At 34.8% G+C, this 18,484-nt stretch overlaps 1 protein-coding gene across 1 annotated transcript; it reads right to left on the reverse strand.

Annotated features, from left to right (window-relative positions):
* Window positions 1–12,840: 12,840 nt before the first annotated feature.
* On the reverse strand, window positions 12,841–13,825 carry nupr1b (nuclear protein 1b). Its single transcript, XM_051097511.1, has 3 exons — window positions 13,589–13,825; window positions 13,239–13,376; window positions 12,841–13,161 (listed from the first exon to the last, which is right to left on the reverse strand). The coding sequence occupies exons 1-2, from the start codon at window positions 13,686–13,688 to the stop codon at window positions 13,249–13,251; spliced, it is 228 nt and encodes a 75-aa protein (XP_050953468.1). The 5' UTR covers window positions 13,689–13,825; the 3' UTR covers window positions 12,841–13,161; window positions 13,239–13,248.
* Between the last annotated feature and the right edge of the window lie 4,659 nt (window positions 13,826–18,484).

Here is an 18,484-nt window from a genome sequence, read left to right on the forward strand (position 1 = left end):
AGCCTCCTGCTTCTGCGCAGGCCCGCCGTCCCAATTAACCAGTCTCACGCTACCGTTCAGCCCTGCAGCCTCAGTACGTGATCTTTTTGTCAGAGAATGCACTGCCGTTAACATACTCAGATCAATGTCTAATTGAACCGCTCTAATTAGGTTCTATTCATTTATTGTAAGCTGTTAGAGGTCAAGTGGTAGTGTTGCGGCAGCACTCGATCTGAAAAGGCGTGGGGTAGATTCTCATTGTGAGCAACTGGAGTTGCTATTAAGAAGAATTAAACTAGTGGAGTTCAAAAGCCAGGGACGATGACTGCAAAGGTTTTGTTGCGGTGGTCATGATTCATATTTCATAACTTGCAGCAGGCGGATATTACATGATCGCTATCACTGGATAGACTTTATCTGTCAATGTCATCATTAAAAATGGCACAAAACATTAGGTAATATGTTGTTTCTTCTTCAAGAGCTGTTGTGGTTGAGTTTTGGTGGTGTTTCACATTTTGGATTTAAAATAAGGATGTGGTGTGTATTTTTGTAAATTGGCTCTGCACATTGAATCAAAAGAGGCATAGTCTTTTATAGGGCAGCCATCTTCCTTTGACACATCCATTGATTTTTGTTTTGCTTTTATTGGATTTTCCTTCTGGTTTTAAGACCTGGCACATATTAAAAAGGATATGTGCTTTTCAGAAATGCCAAATGTTTGTGGGTTTGAGTGTGACTTAAGAATTTTTTTTATTTTAAATTGAATGCAACAATGGAAACTTTTCTTGCACAGACCTTTGTTCATCTTCGGAACACAAATACAGATATTTCTGGTGAAATCTGAGAGGTTTCTGATCCTGCATAGACAGCAGCTGACACCATCAAAGCCCATAAAGGTAGTAAGGACATTGTTAAAATAGTCCATGTGACGTCAGTGGTTCAATTGTAATTTCATGAAGCTATGAGAATACTTTTTGTGCAAAAAGAAAACAAAAATAATGACTTTATTCAGCAACTTATTCTCTAATTTATTCAAACATATCTTTATTTGTGTACCAAATATGAAAGAAGGTCTTACAGGTTTTGAAACGACACAAGGGTGAGTAATTCATTACAGAATTTTTATTTTTGGGTGAACTAAACCTTTAATCCACATTTTCACCTTGTTGTTACGATTGATTAGTGTAAAAAAAAAAAAAACGTTCTATAAAATATCAATCTTTGCAAAGTTATTTTGTATTCCAAGTTGCCCCAAAGATGTCAAAATAGAAATTAGTTTTTAAAATATATAGATAAACTTTATATGAGGCTGGAAACATCCATTTATAGAATAACTAGTTTGACTGCCTCATGTTATGTAAAACTTGTGCCATTGTATAAGTAAGGAATAATTGATGACGGCCTGTTGAATTCTTAAAAAATAATGCACACCCGAGGTGGTGATGAGGCCACGATGCGAAGCACATTATTTTTAAAGAGTTCATGGACTGCAAGGCAAGACGAGCATTTGAGAATAAAAAGTATTTAAATTGTATTTATTTTTTATGTAAATACCCGGTCGTTTCGCTAGACAAGACCCTTCTTCCTCAGCTGGGATTGTTTACAACCGCATTTGGGATCGTTTGAAGGCTCATTTAAACTGCATTTTGGAAGTTCAAAATCGGGGCACCATATCAGTCCATTATATGGAGAAAAATGCTGGAATGTTTTTCTCAAAAAACATAACTTCTTTATGACTGAAGAAAGAAAGACATAAACATCGTGGAGACAAGGGGATGAGTAAATTATTTGTAAATTGTTGTTCTGGAAATGGACTTCTCCTTTGAAACGCTATTGTGAATAGGATTAATTTCTTACGCATCTCATCCAAGGCCTCTGGTGCTAATTCCAAAACGTCATTTTAACCTAGTAACGTAGGCTTGAGTGGTTGATTACAGACTAATAATGCAGTTAATAATGAAGTTATTAGACAGACGGACGGAGAGATACAGAGAGAGAGAGAGCTAAGTGTGTGTGAATTACCATTCTCTCTCAGAAGTGTTCCGCAGCAACGTCTCTACTAAGAGTATAACTGTAAGTTAAGTTAATTTTCTTCCGTAACAGCACCGTTGTTATCTTGCTTTTTGAGAAATGTCTAGTAGTTTTTAAGTTGTTAAACTATGTTACTGATAAAATTGTCAGAGCAGCGTTAACAACATTAGCACGTATGCTAACGTGTGTGTAAACTGTATCTCCTCCGCATCACCGTAGCGTCATTTTGGAAAGTATCCACTGGACGGAAACTGCGTATGCCATTCTGTGCCAGCTGTGTTATGCGGATACACTGTTTTCATTCAAATCAAAGCATAAAGAAACGTAGAGAACGTATCCGTGTGGTGCAGCTGACACAGAACGGCGTATGCAGTTTGCGCCCAGCGGATACTCTACAAAATATAAAGTCGTTATTTTTGTTTTCTTTCTGTTCATGTTTATGTATGTTTATAATAATTACGCATAACAATGATTTGCGAGAAATGTTGGCACACATAGCTAAAAGCAGAAAAAATTATTTATAGCACCTTGCCAACAAAAGTAATGATTCAAGCTATGTGTCTCTCAGACAAAATAATAATTTACAGTCACTGTTTATGGATGGTAAATTACTTATCTGGTATCAGCTGAATCAGCAGGTTCTCTGGTTTAATTTGATATATAACACATCAAGCATTTCATGTTTCAGTTTCGGTGTTTCAGTGTCACACTATCAGAAAAACAATTCTATTTTATATTTTTACATAAACAATGTAATCAATATTCTATTTATTAAAGCCAAGTATAAACCTCATACATTTTTAAACATTTTACAGTTGTACCAAAATAATAACTCTAGGCAGTAACAATTTAAACAATATATTTTATTTGTGAACTTACATTCCGCTATTCTTCTTAATAGTTAACTTTTAACTGTTTTTGATTTTTTTGGATCATCAGTCATCAAACCTCAGTAAAAACTGGTCACAGACAGAGAGATTTACTTTAAAATTCACCAAGCTGATTACTCACTAACTTTCACAGATCATGTTTTCATGCCATTTCAGGTCTTATTTTGATGTAACAAAGTGCTTATATCTAATTGTGTGAGTTGTTTACTTTTACTTTTATTAGCATTCCCAATTAACACCATTATATTGTTAATTCAGACTGACTGGTGAACGCAGAACGCGCACGAACACAAGAGGTGGGATTTATCGCATGAACCGATCACAGCCAAACATAACCAGTCATATCCAATCATATCGCGATGGAGGCATTGTCTCCTCTCACGTGACTTTCCCCCATTCATTCTCAATTACCCCCCACCAAACTCACTACATGCTTTAGGGTGTCTGTTAAAACTCAACGAGCTCAGGAGAGGCGAGAGAGACGTGGACACTGGTGTCACTGATGGACAGTTTTGCTTTAGGAAAACAAGTGATTTATACGTTATATTTTGTAACATTGGCGTTGTTTTATTTTTCTACTACAAATTTTTTTTCTCATCCAATTTTTTGAGCAGACCCTGCCTCGGAGGAAACACCCCTGCTAAGAAGACGGAGACAACGGAGCACTCTTTATACTTGATTTTATATTAGGTATAACTTTAGTTGACTTTAAGCAATATGGGAAAACATCAAAGCTTGAGATGTGTAGCACAAAAACACAGAGGGGGGGAGAGTTACAGACATTTAAACAGAATACACTGTTAAGATACTGTCTAGTCTCCCTGACTCTTGCAAAACCATGTTTCAGTTTGCGGAGACAAATGAACTGGAAATAAATTTACTGCACAAAGAATTTCTGTGATAATTTAGCACCTCATCCCTTTCGAATTCAAATGAGTTTTCTGTATGAGTTCTCAAGTGCAACTGATTCCATAACACATTATTTGTGTCTTTGTTTCAAAACAAAACAGGAGACTCACAGACACGCAACACATTAGGGTTGATTTTCTTTTGAATGAGAATGTGGCTGAATGAAATTAAAAGTGTGTTGTACAGAAGAAAACAAAGAAAGGGACAGAAGAGAGATATAGAGGAGAGCCGCTGTTTCTTTTGAGTGACAGTGACATTGACACTAACAGACATCAAAGCGATGATGTCATGTCCCCTAAACTCGACCTGGCTGTCACCATGGTAATGAGTTGCAGCACAACATTACCAATTGTTACTGAAGTGCACCAGAACACATGCCATCCACTTCACATGTTTCTCTTTTAGTCAAACGAAACTCAATTTGAGATTTAATTGGACTCTGTATCTGAATTCCTGTCTTGTCAGATAGCAAAGGAGAGAAAAGCAGCTTCAAACGGGGATGCGTTAGTACGCGAGAGGGTGGGAGTTGGTATTGATAGAGCGGGGAGAAGGAGAAGAAGAAGTCAGAAGGGTCTAAGAGCATTACACATTAATGTGTATGAAATTAAAACTGGATTGTTATCCTCTCAATTAATTAAAAGCCATTAGAGACTAATAGGGCTGAGTCTCATTATTTCAGCCTAGCACTGTTAACCAGCTGCTTACTGAGCAGGAAAAAAACAAGTTACAGGTGATGATGGAGAGAGAGAGCAATTGATGGATAATTGGTTTGGTGCACATAACGTGTGAGAAACAACACCAGGAGGAGAGAAGCAAGGTATGGGAAGACCAGAGCCAGAAGGTGAACAGAAAACAGCAAGCAGATTGGAATGACTAAGTGGCATTAAAGCACTAAAAAATAAACACATATTACTTGTGCGTGGTCTTTTTTCCAATATCAGGGTTGACTGTGAATACATTAGCATGAGCTACAGTCTATAACAGCATGTGCTGTTCAGTACATGTAAAGTTTATGTCTAAAAGCATTATAAAATCACTGTGGAATCAAAAGTTGGCATTGCATGTTTGTATAAGAATAAAATTGTGTGTGTGTGTGTATAAATATGAAAAAAAAAAAAAAAAAAAAAAAAAAAAACTTATACTACATACATATGAAATATTTAATATTAATATTAGGGCTGTCAGTTTAACACGCTAACTTAATTAGTTAATGCAGTTAACGCACAGGCCCCGCCCCCAGACCTGTACATCATCTTATATTTCATACAGTTGACTGTTGACAAATATGATGCAGGGCAACAACCCCATAAATGCAGTTATGTCCTAAAATTCAAGATATTGGTGCAAAAAAAAAAAAGCCCCTATATGTGTTTTGTCTCATATTTATATATATTGTATCACATACAACAGTTCAGTAAATAATAAGTTCATATTGTGTTATATTTTAAACACTAAATTATGTGTTTTTGCTCTATTTTGCAGAGAACATATTACCTTTGAAGCCACAGCAGAATTGTTCTGCATCTCCCAGCAACACAGCAGTGTTTTGTTTTTGAATGAATCCGCATTTTAAACAAATCATGTGAATCAATGATTTAAAGGCCCATTTACTACATTCCTGAATGAATCAGCCGTTTGAACAAATTGAATGACTCAAATACATTTACCGTCACCTGCTGGCAGATTTAGTTTCTTATTTCGAGTATCATTTCATTTAAAGGGGTCATCGGATGCCCATTTTCCACAAGTTGATATGATTCTTTTGGGTCTTAATGAAAAGTCTATAATATACTTTGGTTAAAGATTCTCAATGGTTGTGTAACAACACCGTTTTTACCTTGTCAAAATGAGCTCTGCAAAAATCATCCTGTTCTGAGGGGGTTGTACCTTTAAATGCAAATGAGCTCTGCTCGTCCCGGCCCTCTCTTCTCTCTGTGGAATGACCAGCTGCTCAGAGAGATTGTTTACTTTAGCTGCGAAACTTGCTAACTAGCAAGTTATTAGGAAAGGTGATTGCAGAGATTCATTTTAAAAAAACCTTATACTCACTTCTGCTGTAGGTGAACGACGAATGATTTGCGCGAACATAGATGCATTTATGTAGATCGGGAGGCGCATTCCCTTCACAAACAAATGTAATCCACTGCATCTTCAGCGCCTCAGATTAAAAAATTCATAATTTACTTACCCTCATATCATTTCAAACGTTTCTTTTGTGGAACATGAAAGTATTTCAAAAACTTTTGGTAACAAAGCTGTTTTGGTTACCAACGACTTTCATTATATGAACAAAAAATACTAAGATGTTTCTCAAATTATCTTCTTTTATGTTCCATAGTATACGGTCGTTGCAGCCTAAATGTTTATGTGTAATAAATTTTATGTTGACTTAAATAAAATATGTCTTTCTAAAGTTACAATTTGTAATGTTTACTTAATACTTTCTTAATTAAATCAAAAATAGCTTTTGTATTTTCACAGTCAAATTTGTTTTGCGATTAATTAGATTAATTAATCGACACATCCTGTAATTAATTAGATTAGAAATTGTAATCGACTGACAGCCCTAATAAATATACAGTGTATATATGTCTATAAATTAACTGTCAGGGGATTATTTTTTTTTAATCTAATTAATTACATGATGTGCCAATTAATTAATTGCAAATTCATCACACATCAATTTGGGATGAGAAATGACCCCCAAAAAGATCATTTAAAGTCATTGTTGTGTTAAATGAGAATAAAAAAAAAAGAAAAAGTAGCTTTAAATGGAAATATGTTGTTTCACTATTGAAATATTATTATAATTAATAATAATAATAATATTTGACACTCTATAGAGTTTGTATTTGTTTATAAGGAATCTTTATGAATCGGTCACTGAATCATTGGCTTCATTCAGAAAGGTGGTTTCATTCAGTAACCAAACACCGCTGTGCATTTGGAGACGCAAAAACAGACAACATTGTACCTAAAATGTAACCCAATATTTAAAGGTTACATAATTTAATAAAAACATTGTAAGTTGTTCCTATAACCATTTCCACGATTATTCAAATAGCAAATAAATTATACACAGAAAGCTGAAGTAGGCTAAAGAACATTATCACTAACTTCACAAGTTAGGCACTCTCAAAAAAAATCAATGAAGCTGTCTACACTGTGACATGAATCTCTTACCTACATTGTAGGAACATTACTGTTTATGATGAAAGTATTCAGTCATCAGCACGTCCTCTGAAAACAGTGTTTCAGCGATGACTTATCTGAACGCTTCTGACTGGCCATTGCATTCATAAACTCAACAGAATAATGTGTGGTTTGGTTATAGTGCGCAACGCTGTAAAAATGCGTAAAAAGAAATATGGAGCAAAATGAGCTGATCTTAATGTAATGTAATGCAATTTGTTTTCAATTTATTTTATTTGTGCAAGGGCATTTTTGTCCAGTTTGGTGGCATTTTTGCCCTAAGTCCCATTGGCCATGCTGACACACGCTCCCCGTAATGTAGAGGCTAATACAAAAACAGGGTGCTGAGACCCCTTGAGGAACGGACACACTCTTTCATATGTGAGACACACACACATAAAGGAAAACTACCAGGCATGACCATATAATGAGAAACATGGTGACAGGCACATTAGCACACTGACCGTGTGTGCAGTTAGGGAGAGATCATGTCAAAGTGTGCTACGAATGTCTAAACACGTACTCTCATACACACAAGTGCTGACCCGAGTGGTCTCATGCATGATTACATACACATACACAATCACACCAGTTGACACTTGCATGGTCTCCACCGCACATTCTTACTGCAACAGCAGGGGCCCGCCAGATGTTCAACCCGAAGACACATTCATACAAATGCACAAACAAGCACACGAACACACACTTGCGCACCTGCACGTCTGACATACGGAGCAGAGTTTGTGACACTACGCGCACTCTTTGCACCCATCCGTCTTCACTTACGCACACACACAGACACACAAACACACACATGCACCATGAGGAGAGGTAGACTATGGTCTCTGTGGTCTCTTTTGGAATTTCCAAAGGCTTGTTGCTAGGCAACAAGAGGAGCTTCTCTACCCGTAGCGATATGATGGAGGGAAATGGATTGAGAGATGAAGGGGGTGAACAACACAATACTTTAAACGTAATTTTAAAACTACTCCGCAAAGTTACTGATACTCTGTTACGTTTGCATCTATTTTTAATACGGTTCATCTATTTTTAATTCATTCATTTGCCATTTGGAAATGAAGTCCTGTGGCAAATGTATTAAAGTAATTGTTGATCCAAAAGTGAACATTTACTCACTTATTTATGCATTCATGATGTAGATGAGTTTAATTCTTCCTTAGAGCAGATTTGGAGAAATGCAGCATTACATCACTTGCTCTACCAATGGATCCTCTGCAGTGAATGGGTGCCGTCAGAATGAGAGTCCAAACAGCTGATAAAAAAAACATAACAAAAATCCACAAGTAATCCATACAACTCCAGTCCATCAATAAACATCTTGTGAAGTAAAAAGCTGCGTGTTTGTAAGAAATAAATCTAACATTACGGATGTTTTATCTTTAAACTCTTACTTTAAAGAAAAAAAAATCCATAATAAAACTTCCTCTAGCGAAAAAGTCCATCCCCTTCCAAATTTACCAACATATTTGTCTGATTTAGAAGAGATGACTTTTTCACTGGAGAAAGCAATATTATGGATAGAGGACTTATATTTTAGCTGTAAGCAATGGTTTAAATATTTTTTTTAATTTCTTAAAGGGGACATATCATGAAAATCTCACTTTTTCAGTGTTTAAGTGCTATAAACGCATCCCCGGTGCATCTACCAACCCAGAAAACATGAAAAAAAGGACAACCCAGTAATGTTGTTTTGGTAAGCCTTGCTCTGCAAGCATGTGAAAAAAGATGCCGCTCAGATTACGGTACCCGTGTGACCTAGTAAGGGGATCTTATTATAATATTACAGGCCTTTAATCGGCAGGTTTTCACCCCTGGTGCCGCCATTTTGTTTTCACAAATGACAACGGTGTATCAGTTCTAACGCCATGGCAAAAGTTCGAGCAAAGCATGCTGAATGGTCTGTCTTTGGCTGCATAGATGAGCATAGAACACTAATTTGAGTCCCAGCCTTAGAGGAGACAAGAAAGCAGTGGATTTATTGATTAATTTACTGTATATTACGCTGCTGCCACACAGATACAATATAAACATGCGATTTCTTTCCCAGCACTTTACCTTCACAGACATAACTGACTGTTCTTGTAACTGTGTTTTTAACATAAACTTGTGTGGATATAACAGTTTAAGCACAATAAGACATGAAAGAGAACCTAGTTCTTAGTACTCACATGATGTGTAACAGATGCTTTCTGTGCGTGTACTTCAGATGTGTGTGCTCAAAAAACTGCATATCAGAAGTTTAAACTGATATGGCTTTAAAAAGCATGATTTCAGTGCGATAGACATGATAATCAAAACCAAACAGATATTTTTTTTGGCAGAGTATCTGAGGAACAAGCAAAAAGGCACAGCCCTGTTCTGGAAAAGGGGGCGGGGAGCAGCAGCTCATTTGCATTTAAAGAGACATGCATGTAAACAGTGTGTTTCTGCTTCCAAATGATATAATAAATGATTTGTGGGGTATTTTGAGCTGAAACATCACAGACATATTCTGGGGACACCTGAGACTTATATTACATCTTGTAAAAAGGAGCATATATTAGGTCTCCTTTAATTATAAAGTTGTTAATTACAAACATGATTTTCGCTTAACATTACATTAGTTGATGGACTGGAGTCGTGTGGATTACTTGTGGATTATTGTCATGTTTTATTAGCTGTTTGGACTCTCATTCTGACGGCACCCATTCACTGCAGAGATCCGCTGGTGAACAAGTGATGTAATGCTAAATTTCTCCAAATCTGTTCTGATGAAGAAACAAACTCGTTTACATCTTGGATAGACTGAGAGTGAGTACATTTTTAGCAAATCTTGTTTTTTGGGTGAACTATTCCTTAAGGTAAAACTATAGATATGAGTACCTCACATGGTTTAATTCAACAATGGATCTTCTGTGAAACTTTCAAATATATGTGCATTCAAAGGGCAAGACATTTGTTGCATTAAAATGTCTAACCACACGTACTTGTTTGTTCTGGTGATTATGGAAAAGGAAGGAAAAGCGGATTGCGCTGCTGTGGTGTGTATGTGGGAGAACGACATAAATGGATTATCTTGTGTTTTGGTACAAGCAAAGTGCAAGGGGGAGGTGTAGAGGAAACAATTTCTGTCCTTCCAGTGTATACAGCACGATGAATATGAAGTTGTATAACTGCTCTTTAATGTGAGAATAATTTCCATCCCTCTCAAACTTTAATGGTTTTTATTTCTTGAGTGCTGCCATTTCAAATAGCTCATTTTGGCACATTTGACATGAGACATTCCAACATTTTGATATTCCTTATTTTGTTCAGTGTTTTTGTGTTTTTTTTTAGCAGGTTGTTTATATCCTACAGTAAACCTCTCTGGGCCTTTAGGCGGCAGATGACAGCTCCTTACTGTTGACCTTCACATGCTGATATCATTCAAAGCACGTTTGGAAAGAGAAAACGAGTTCAAATCTGATCAATCTACAGATTCCGTGGCCTACTGACTGATTAAATTTTAATCTAATGCTTTGGTTCTGTGTGCATATCTCTACGTGTTAAATTAGCCTAATATAGATCTTTCAACATTTATGGACTCCATTTAAAGGCGCCTACAAAACTCAGCAAAACTTTTCATTTTCATTTCACATTCCTTTGGATTCTTATTCAGTTCATGTTTATTGAACAGTTTCTTTGCTTAAGAAACTGACTGTGATTTAATGTTACGCAGCAACAATTGTGCATCCCATGAGTATGAGTTAATTTAATTAATCTTTTCATTGTCCAGATACTGAATACTTGACTTGATATGAAGAATATTGTTTATGAAATATGTTACAAAGTATGTTATATATACTCTGCATAAGGAGTTGTGTCGGTGTAGTGGTTGCATTTATTTATTCCACTTCTCACTCCTGTTGAAAAGGCTACTAATAAAGACAGTCAAATTTGCTTTGAACTGCTCCCTATAGTGAACATGCTTTTCAAAATCTCCTAAATGAGATACATGGTGCTTCTGGATAATCCTCTGTGGAAAATTCATTTCCACGTCTCATATTCAGCTCCACATCTCTTTACTGCTTCACTACTGCCCTCTTTCTGTCTCAAAATGAGATATTGCTCTGCCAGGATTTTATGTTGCTGTGACAGATCATTTTCACCTACACTGTGGCTTTAATGTCAAACACATGACAGACTAAACAGATTTAGCAGTATACTGGGTCATTTGGAGCACTTCATATAGCTTTGAAATGCACTTTGATGCGCTAAATTCTTTCAAAGGTATGAGGAATTAAAACACAAACATTTCATAAATCTTTCACTTAAATGTATTAGGTAGACATGTGAGGTTGTTGCACTTAAGTTATTGTGCATCAATCAGGAATTAGTTAAATGTGTAAATAGGTTTAATAGACCCATTAATTCCCACAGCATGGCACATATTAAAACTTTATGGTAATGTAAGAATGATTAAATTTTTTAAAGAAAACTTTTTAATCATTTGACAAATGTGGTTCATGTAATGTTTATAGATTGAAAATTGCTAAAAAAAAAAAAAAAAAAAAAAACAGATTTGTAATGTTTTTTTTTTTTAAGAAGTCTCTTCTGCTCACCAAGATTGCATTTATTTGATCCAAAATACAGCAAAAACAGTAATATTGTGAAATATGTTTTATTATTTGAAATAACTGCTTTCCATTTGATTATTTTTTAAAATTGTAATTTATTAGCTAACTTTTCAGCATCATTACTCCAGTCTTCAGTGTCACACGATCCTTCAGAAATTTAATATGCTGATTTGCTGTTCAAGAAACATTTATTATTAGTATTATTATCAGTATTTAAAACAGCTGAGTAATTTTTTTCAGGATTCTTTGATGAATAGAAAGATCCAAAGATCAGAATTGATCTGAAATAAAAGCTTCTGTAACAAACACTACACCATTCAAAAGCTTGGAGTCAGTATAATCTTTTTTCTATTTCAGATATGCTTCTTCATCTGTAAACTTTCTATCCATCAAAGAAACCTGAAAAAATTCTAATCAGCTGTTTTCAACATAATAATAAATGTTTTTTGACTAGATCAGAATATTAGAATGACTTCTGAAGGATCATGTGACTGGAGTAATGATGCTAAAAATTCAGCTTTGAAATCACAGGAATAAATTCTATTTTAAAACTGTTATTTTAAATAGTCAAAATATTTCAAAATTTCACTGTTTTTGCTGTACTTTGGATCAAATAAATGCAGACTTTGTGAGCAGAAGAGACTTCTTAATGAGAAAAAAAAAAAAAACCTCTTGCTGTTCAAAAACTTTTGACTGGTAGTGTACTGTTAAAGCATTACATCATTGTAATGTGATATGTCTTAGTCCCATTTAAAATTATATATGTGACCCTGGACCACAAAAATCATGGGTATATTTGTAACAATAGCCAAAAATACAATGTATGGGTCAAAATTATTGATTTTTTTTTTTTTATATATTAAGTAACAATCATGTTCCATGAAGATATTTTGTAAATATCCTACCATAAATATATCAAAACTAAATTTTTGATTAGTAATATGCATTGCTAAGAACTTCATTTGTGCAACTTTAGAGGCGATTTTCTCAATATTTAGATTTTTTTGCACCCTCAGATTCCACATTTTCAAATAGTTGTATCTCAGCTCAGTTGTATCCTATCCTAACAAACCATACATCAGTGGAAAGCATACTTATTCAGTTTTCAGATATAATAAATAGTATAAAAAGTATAAATCTTAAATTCAAAAAATGTACCCTTATGACTGGTTTTGTGTTCCAGGGTCACATATGTTGTACAAAGGGCATCCAGGAAATCGCAATTCAAATTTTAATGAAAAAAGTGGTCTTTATTAAAACTCTTAAAGTCATACCAAAACACCAAACATGGTCAAAGCTACCGTTTAAAACGTACATTCAACATCACACGCATATCGGTTCCTCTAAACAGGTGCTGGTTCTGCAGGGCCCACCACATACACGAGAGCGGTGTGCCTGACAAAACTCTCCACTCCACGAGTCACTGGAGCCCGCTCATCTCATCCCGAGGCGGAGGTTCATGAAGTCACTCCTGAAGCAGCTCAGCGCCCGTTTCCCGCAGAGACACCTGTGGTCGGTTGCCAGAAATAGCCGTCCGAATGAATCTAGAAGACATAATTGTTCACTTATTATGTTTTTGTCCTCTCAATGTTATTCTGTAAAGATAAGATGTTTCACACACCTCTTCTGCGTCACTCTTTGGATTTCTTCTCAGCATTCTGGAGCTTCTCCACGATTTTCCGCTCGTGTCCCGCAGGGTTGTGTCTGTTCGTGTTACAGCACGCCTCCTTCTTCGTCCTGCCCTTGCGACTAGCGCACTCTGTAGTCAACAAAGAAAACAAGTCAGCTAAAAGTACGAGTTCAAACTAATAACAGACATTACGAAGAACGTCGGTAATGAACGACAGCTCTTGTTATCAAATACGCAAAAAAAAAGTCATGCAAGTTACACAACTCTGAAAAGTACTTTAGTTTTTCTAAAGACTTCATAGAGTTGCATGATAATAATAATGAAGAGTTTTACATACTTACCGGTATAACGGTCTGTTAAGTTATAATATTCATATTCATCGTAGTAGCGGTCTTCAAAAGTGGTCGGTTCAATGTTTTTCACGTCAACGTGGCTGCTCATTTTGTCACCGAAACTTAGCGAAACTTCTACGGATAAACGAGCTATATTTTCGATGTTCAGTTATAGACGTGTGTCTAAATGTCTTCTTTCTTGTCTTCGTTTCAGGGTTGTTTACAAGCCTCTAAGCTGCCTTCTTTTAAAGGCGTCGCTCCGCCTTAAGTTCCTTCATCTCTCCGCCTCTGGCTGGGTCAACACGACCAGAAAGAAAGTTGCATCAGATGTGAGTTAATGTTTTATCAGCAGACCTCAAATACTGCCAGACAGGATGTCCTTCAGATCAGATGACACTGTTTTTGTTTTGACTTTACACTTTTGTTTTATATTTTCACTTATTTCAAAACTTATAGGCCTGTGCTCATGCTGTTCTTTTTTCAGGAAGACCAAATAACACATTTGAGCTTTTTTAATTAGTTTAGCATTTCTGTTTTCATTACCTCTTTTTCTCTTTCAGTCTGAGTGCGTTTGCTTATATCTGATAAAGATTAGAAAGATTAGATTTAGTTAATGTTTGTCTCTCTCTGTTATTTACACCTGACTTTGTGTTGAGACTTCTCACGTCCCTCTTTGGACTGTGACCCACTAACCTCCTCTATTGTAAAGAAAATATTATTGTACACATTAGTCTTTAAGGAGTGCGAGACTCATCTCGATAGCCTTTTGTGTGAATGTCTATTTTCAGACTAAAATGTTTGTTTATTCACTGTTGGAGATCTACTCTAAATGATTTGTTTGTCAAAACAAGGTACTGTGTAATATCATTTGACTATTATAGGAAATTGTTTTTGAATTGCACTTGCTGGGAGACAAAAAAGTGACTTTTAGAATATTCACAATGCCTTATTCTTTCTATTTCAGTTTATTCTGTGTCAGTCGTCGAATGTGTGTAACCAAGCATGGTAAAATGCACGATTCTGTCATCAGCATCGAGGATCGTTGGATGCAATCTGCCACAACTGGCAAGACCACTTCCTCCACTGGCAAAACGAAGCCCAATCCATCTTTCAAGATTCACTGCAGTCCTGTCACAAGCTGTTTTGTTTCTTGCTGTCGGGCAGTCGTTAGGCTATCGGCGTCGACAATAGATTACATTTTGACATATGTTCAAATTGGAGAAGAGTTACTTTAGACCGTAATAATATTTGACAATGACTGTAAAAAAAAATTCTTATTCGTTTTTTTTTTTTTTTTTTTTTTTTGCTGTTTCTTTGTAATTACAAAATACCAGCAAATTCTGAGTGAAAATTGTTTTAAATCCTACACCATTGTATTATACTTTTATTTAGTCAAAAGTTTTTGAACTGTAAGATTTAAAATGTTTTTTAAAGAAATCTCTTCTGCTTACCAAGCCTGCATTTATTTGATCCGAAGTACAGCAAAAACAGTAAAATTTTGAAATATTTTTACTATTTAAATGTAATTTATTTCTGTGATTTCAAAGCTGAATTTTCAGCATCATTACTCCAGTCACATGATCCTTCAGAAATCATTCTAATATGCTGATTTGCTGCTCAAAAAACATTATTATTATAATTATGTTGAAAACAGCTGAGTAGATTTTTTTTCAGATTTCTTTGATGAATAGAAAGTTCAGAAGAACAGCATTTATATGAAATAGAAATCTTTTGTAACATTATTAATGTCTTTATCATCAATTTAAAGCATCATTGCTAAATAAAAGTATTAATTTTTATATTTTACAAAAGAAAAAATCCTTTCAAATGGTATTGTATAATGTTACAAAGGCTTTTTATTTTAGATAAATGCTGATCTTTGGATCTTACTATTCATCAAAGAATCCTGAAAAAATGTACTCAACTGCTTTAAATATCAATAATAATAACAAAACGTTTCTTGAACAGCAAATCATTATATTAGAATGATTTCTGAAGGATCATGTGACATTGACGACTGGAGTAATGATGCTGAAAATGTAGCTTTGATCACAGGAATAAATTACATTTTAAAATATATTCAAATAGAAAGCAGTTAATTTTTAGAAGTACGAATATGGCAAAATATTACTGCTTTTGCTGTATTTTGGATCAAAAAAAAGAAGAGACTTTAAAAAAAAACATTACAAATCTTACTGTTCAAAAACTTTTGACTGGGAGTGTATATTTTTAGAATCACTATTAGTAAGCAGTTCTGATTTACTTTTTCCCCAGCATGGTCCCATTTTGCACTCCATTGTGTAAGCACATATGGCCTTAAAGTTCTCTACTCATTACAATGGAATTTGGCAGAGGTCTTTATGATGACTGCTGTGGATATTTTGGGGTGATGCAGTTTACAGTAAGAGTCCTGTGGTTCTGTGCTGCTGTAATGACAGAGTAAGAGCACAAGAGATTCAGTTTTTCTACTGAACTCAAATATTCCACAACACAGCGTTGTATATGTGAGCGCATGAGTTACGTGAGAAACGAGGAAGGCTAGAAATCTTCTTTCAGAGCCATAAACAATACTAAAGCAGCACACAGTACTACAGTGTGTTTTTCCAACCATAGCGCTCTATTTCTTAATCTGAGTTGATTCTTTTATCTCATAAAATAAAACCTTTCTTCTCCCTAATCGCTTTCATTTTATGCTCTGTTTTAGTACAAATTCTTCTCTCTTTTCCCCTCCCCTCGCTTGTCTTGACTGTTTGCCTTTGGCTCTCAAACTGACATCATGTGAGAGTGAGGTGTTCTGTACAGTAAATATTTACAAAGTTATTGGCTCAGCTAATATGCATTCAGCTATGAAAACATAACAAATCTCTCTGCTTCTTGCCCAGACCTGGAGTTCTTTGCTAGATAAACCACATCTTATCGCCGTCTGTCTGTTTTGTTTTTCACCATGCCAGTGTCTCTGTTGAAAATTAACTCCATATTTTATCTCATCATTCACTGCCTTTGGACACAGTAAAGGTCAGATATATGAGAGCGTATTGTGATCTACTGTTTCTTTCATTTCATCTTTGACTGCTGTTTTTTCCCCATATGGTCCTTGTATGTGCCATGCACTTAAATTTGGGCCCTTTTTCTTGTCAGTATTATACTTTGATTTACGTAATATAAACAACATCTCTCTCTCTCTCTCTCTCTCTCTCTCTATGAAGTTTATTTGAAAAACAGGTAACTCCATTTTTTTTAATTTTCAAAAATCGTGTTTTTTATTATGTTAAAAAACACTAACATAACATATTATGTTATGTTATATTATGTTAAATTATGTTTTTATTGTGTTTTAGCTGTATTTTTAGTTATTATTACTTTATATCAAAATAACCCAACTGCAGTTTGATTGAGATTAATTGGGAGTTATCTTTTTGCAAATAAACTCTTAAGATATATACAATTGCCTAGTTTTAATAGCCTCCTAGTCAGTGTTGGGGAGTAACTAGTTAAATGTAACGGAATTATAAAAATAAATGTAATTAGGTACAGTTACTAAGAAAAAATGTGTAATTAAATTACAGTTACTTTTGAAAATGTTAATGATTACAAAGGGGAATTGACTTTTTTTCATAAATTGCATTGACTGCTCTAAAATGAGACACCAATGTTTCAGGAGTTTAGGACACAGAATAGGACAAATGCTTATTTGATAACTGTTTTATTTCCTATTTGGGTTTATGCATATACTTAATTTTTTAAGACTAATTGTTAGATGCCAGTGTTTTGAGTCATAACTATGCAAACTTCTTAGTAAAAAAGAGGTGTTAAGTCTGAATTTGTGGTGTCTGTGCTTTCAATTAAATTATTACACGGCTCTATGGAATGCTTGATTCTGACCGGTCAGTCGTGACATTCCAAGGTATGTTATTCCCCGATAACAACTGGTAAAAGATAATAACACAGACTCATCCGGGCAACTTAAGTCGGCACTATACTCCTGATAGTTTTGCGTTTGGTTAGCTAATAAAATAATAATACTCAACATTATGTGTACAATTTCTTAATTCTGTCAACATGCCACTTGCTAGAAACTGGTTTCCTCACGGAAACTTCACGCGTTCAAATATTTCAAATCAGTGTTTCGTGTCTAATTATTTACTTTTGTGGCAAGCAGCTGTGTAGTAAGTGGGATAATGTTTTTTCCCTTACCTATTATAATCCTTCAAGTGATAAAGGATTTTAAAAGTCTGACAGTAATCAGTGTTGAGTGTACTGCCTGGTTTAAATGTTTCAAAATGATTAACAGTTGAAAAATATTTAGAAAAGTAATCAAAAAGTAATCAAATGTAACAAGTTACATTACTTTAATAAAGTAATTGAAAGGTTACACTACTTATTACATTTTAAATAGAGTAACTCGTAATCTGTAACCTATTACATTTCCAAAGTAACCTTCCCAACACTGCTCCTAGTGCTGGCCAATGATTAATAGTGATTAATCACATCCAAAATAAAAGATATGTATACATAACATGTGTGTACTGTGTACATTTATTATGTATATAATGCAATTATTACGTAAATGCACACACATGCATGTATATGTTATAAAAAATTAAATTATATGAAGATAAATATATACTTGTACATGTAAATATTTTCAAAATATATACTGTATGTGTGTTTTTATATATACATCATAAATATGCACAGCACAAACACATAGTATGTACACAAAAACTTTTATTTTGGATGAGATTAATCACTGCCCAGCACTAAAAGCAGCATTTGAAAATCAGAAACAACTTCAAAAACCACCCAATCAAAAACACAAAAATTCTGCACCTAACATTATGTAAACCTAACTAGCCAAATATGTAGGTTAATCTTGGTGATAAAGACAATTATGCTGAAGATAAC

The sequence above is a fragment of the Labeo rohita genome, chromosome 3 (genome assembly GCF_022985175.1).
Source record: "Labeo rohita strain BAU-BD-2019 chromosome 3, IGBB_LRoh.1.0, whole genome shotgun sequence".
Classification (NCBI taxonomy): Eukaryota; Metazoa; Chordata; class Actinopteri; order Cypriniformes; family Cyprinidae; genus Labeo; species Labeo rohita.

What these genes read in the sequence shown, in the direction of transcription:
- nupr1b (XM_051097511.1), bottom strand. Translation starts at nt 13,688, where the DNA reads ATGAGCAGCCACGTTGACGTGAAAAACATTGAACCGACCACTTTTGAA. An exon ending in CTTAACAGACCGTTATACCG is followed by an intron (nt 13,377 to 13,588) that starts GTAAGTATGTAA and finishes TGTTGACTACAG; the next exon opens with AGTGCGCTAGTCGCAAGGGC.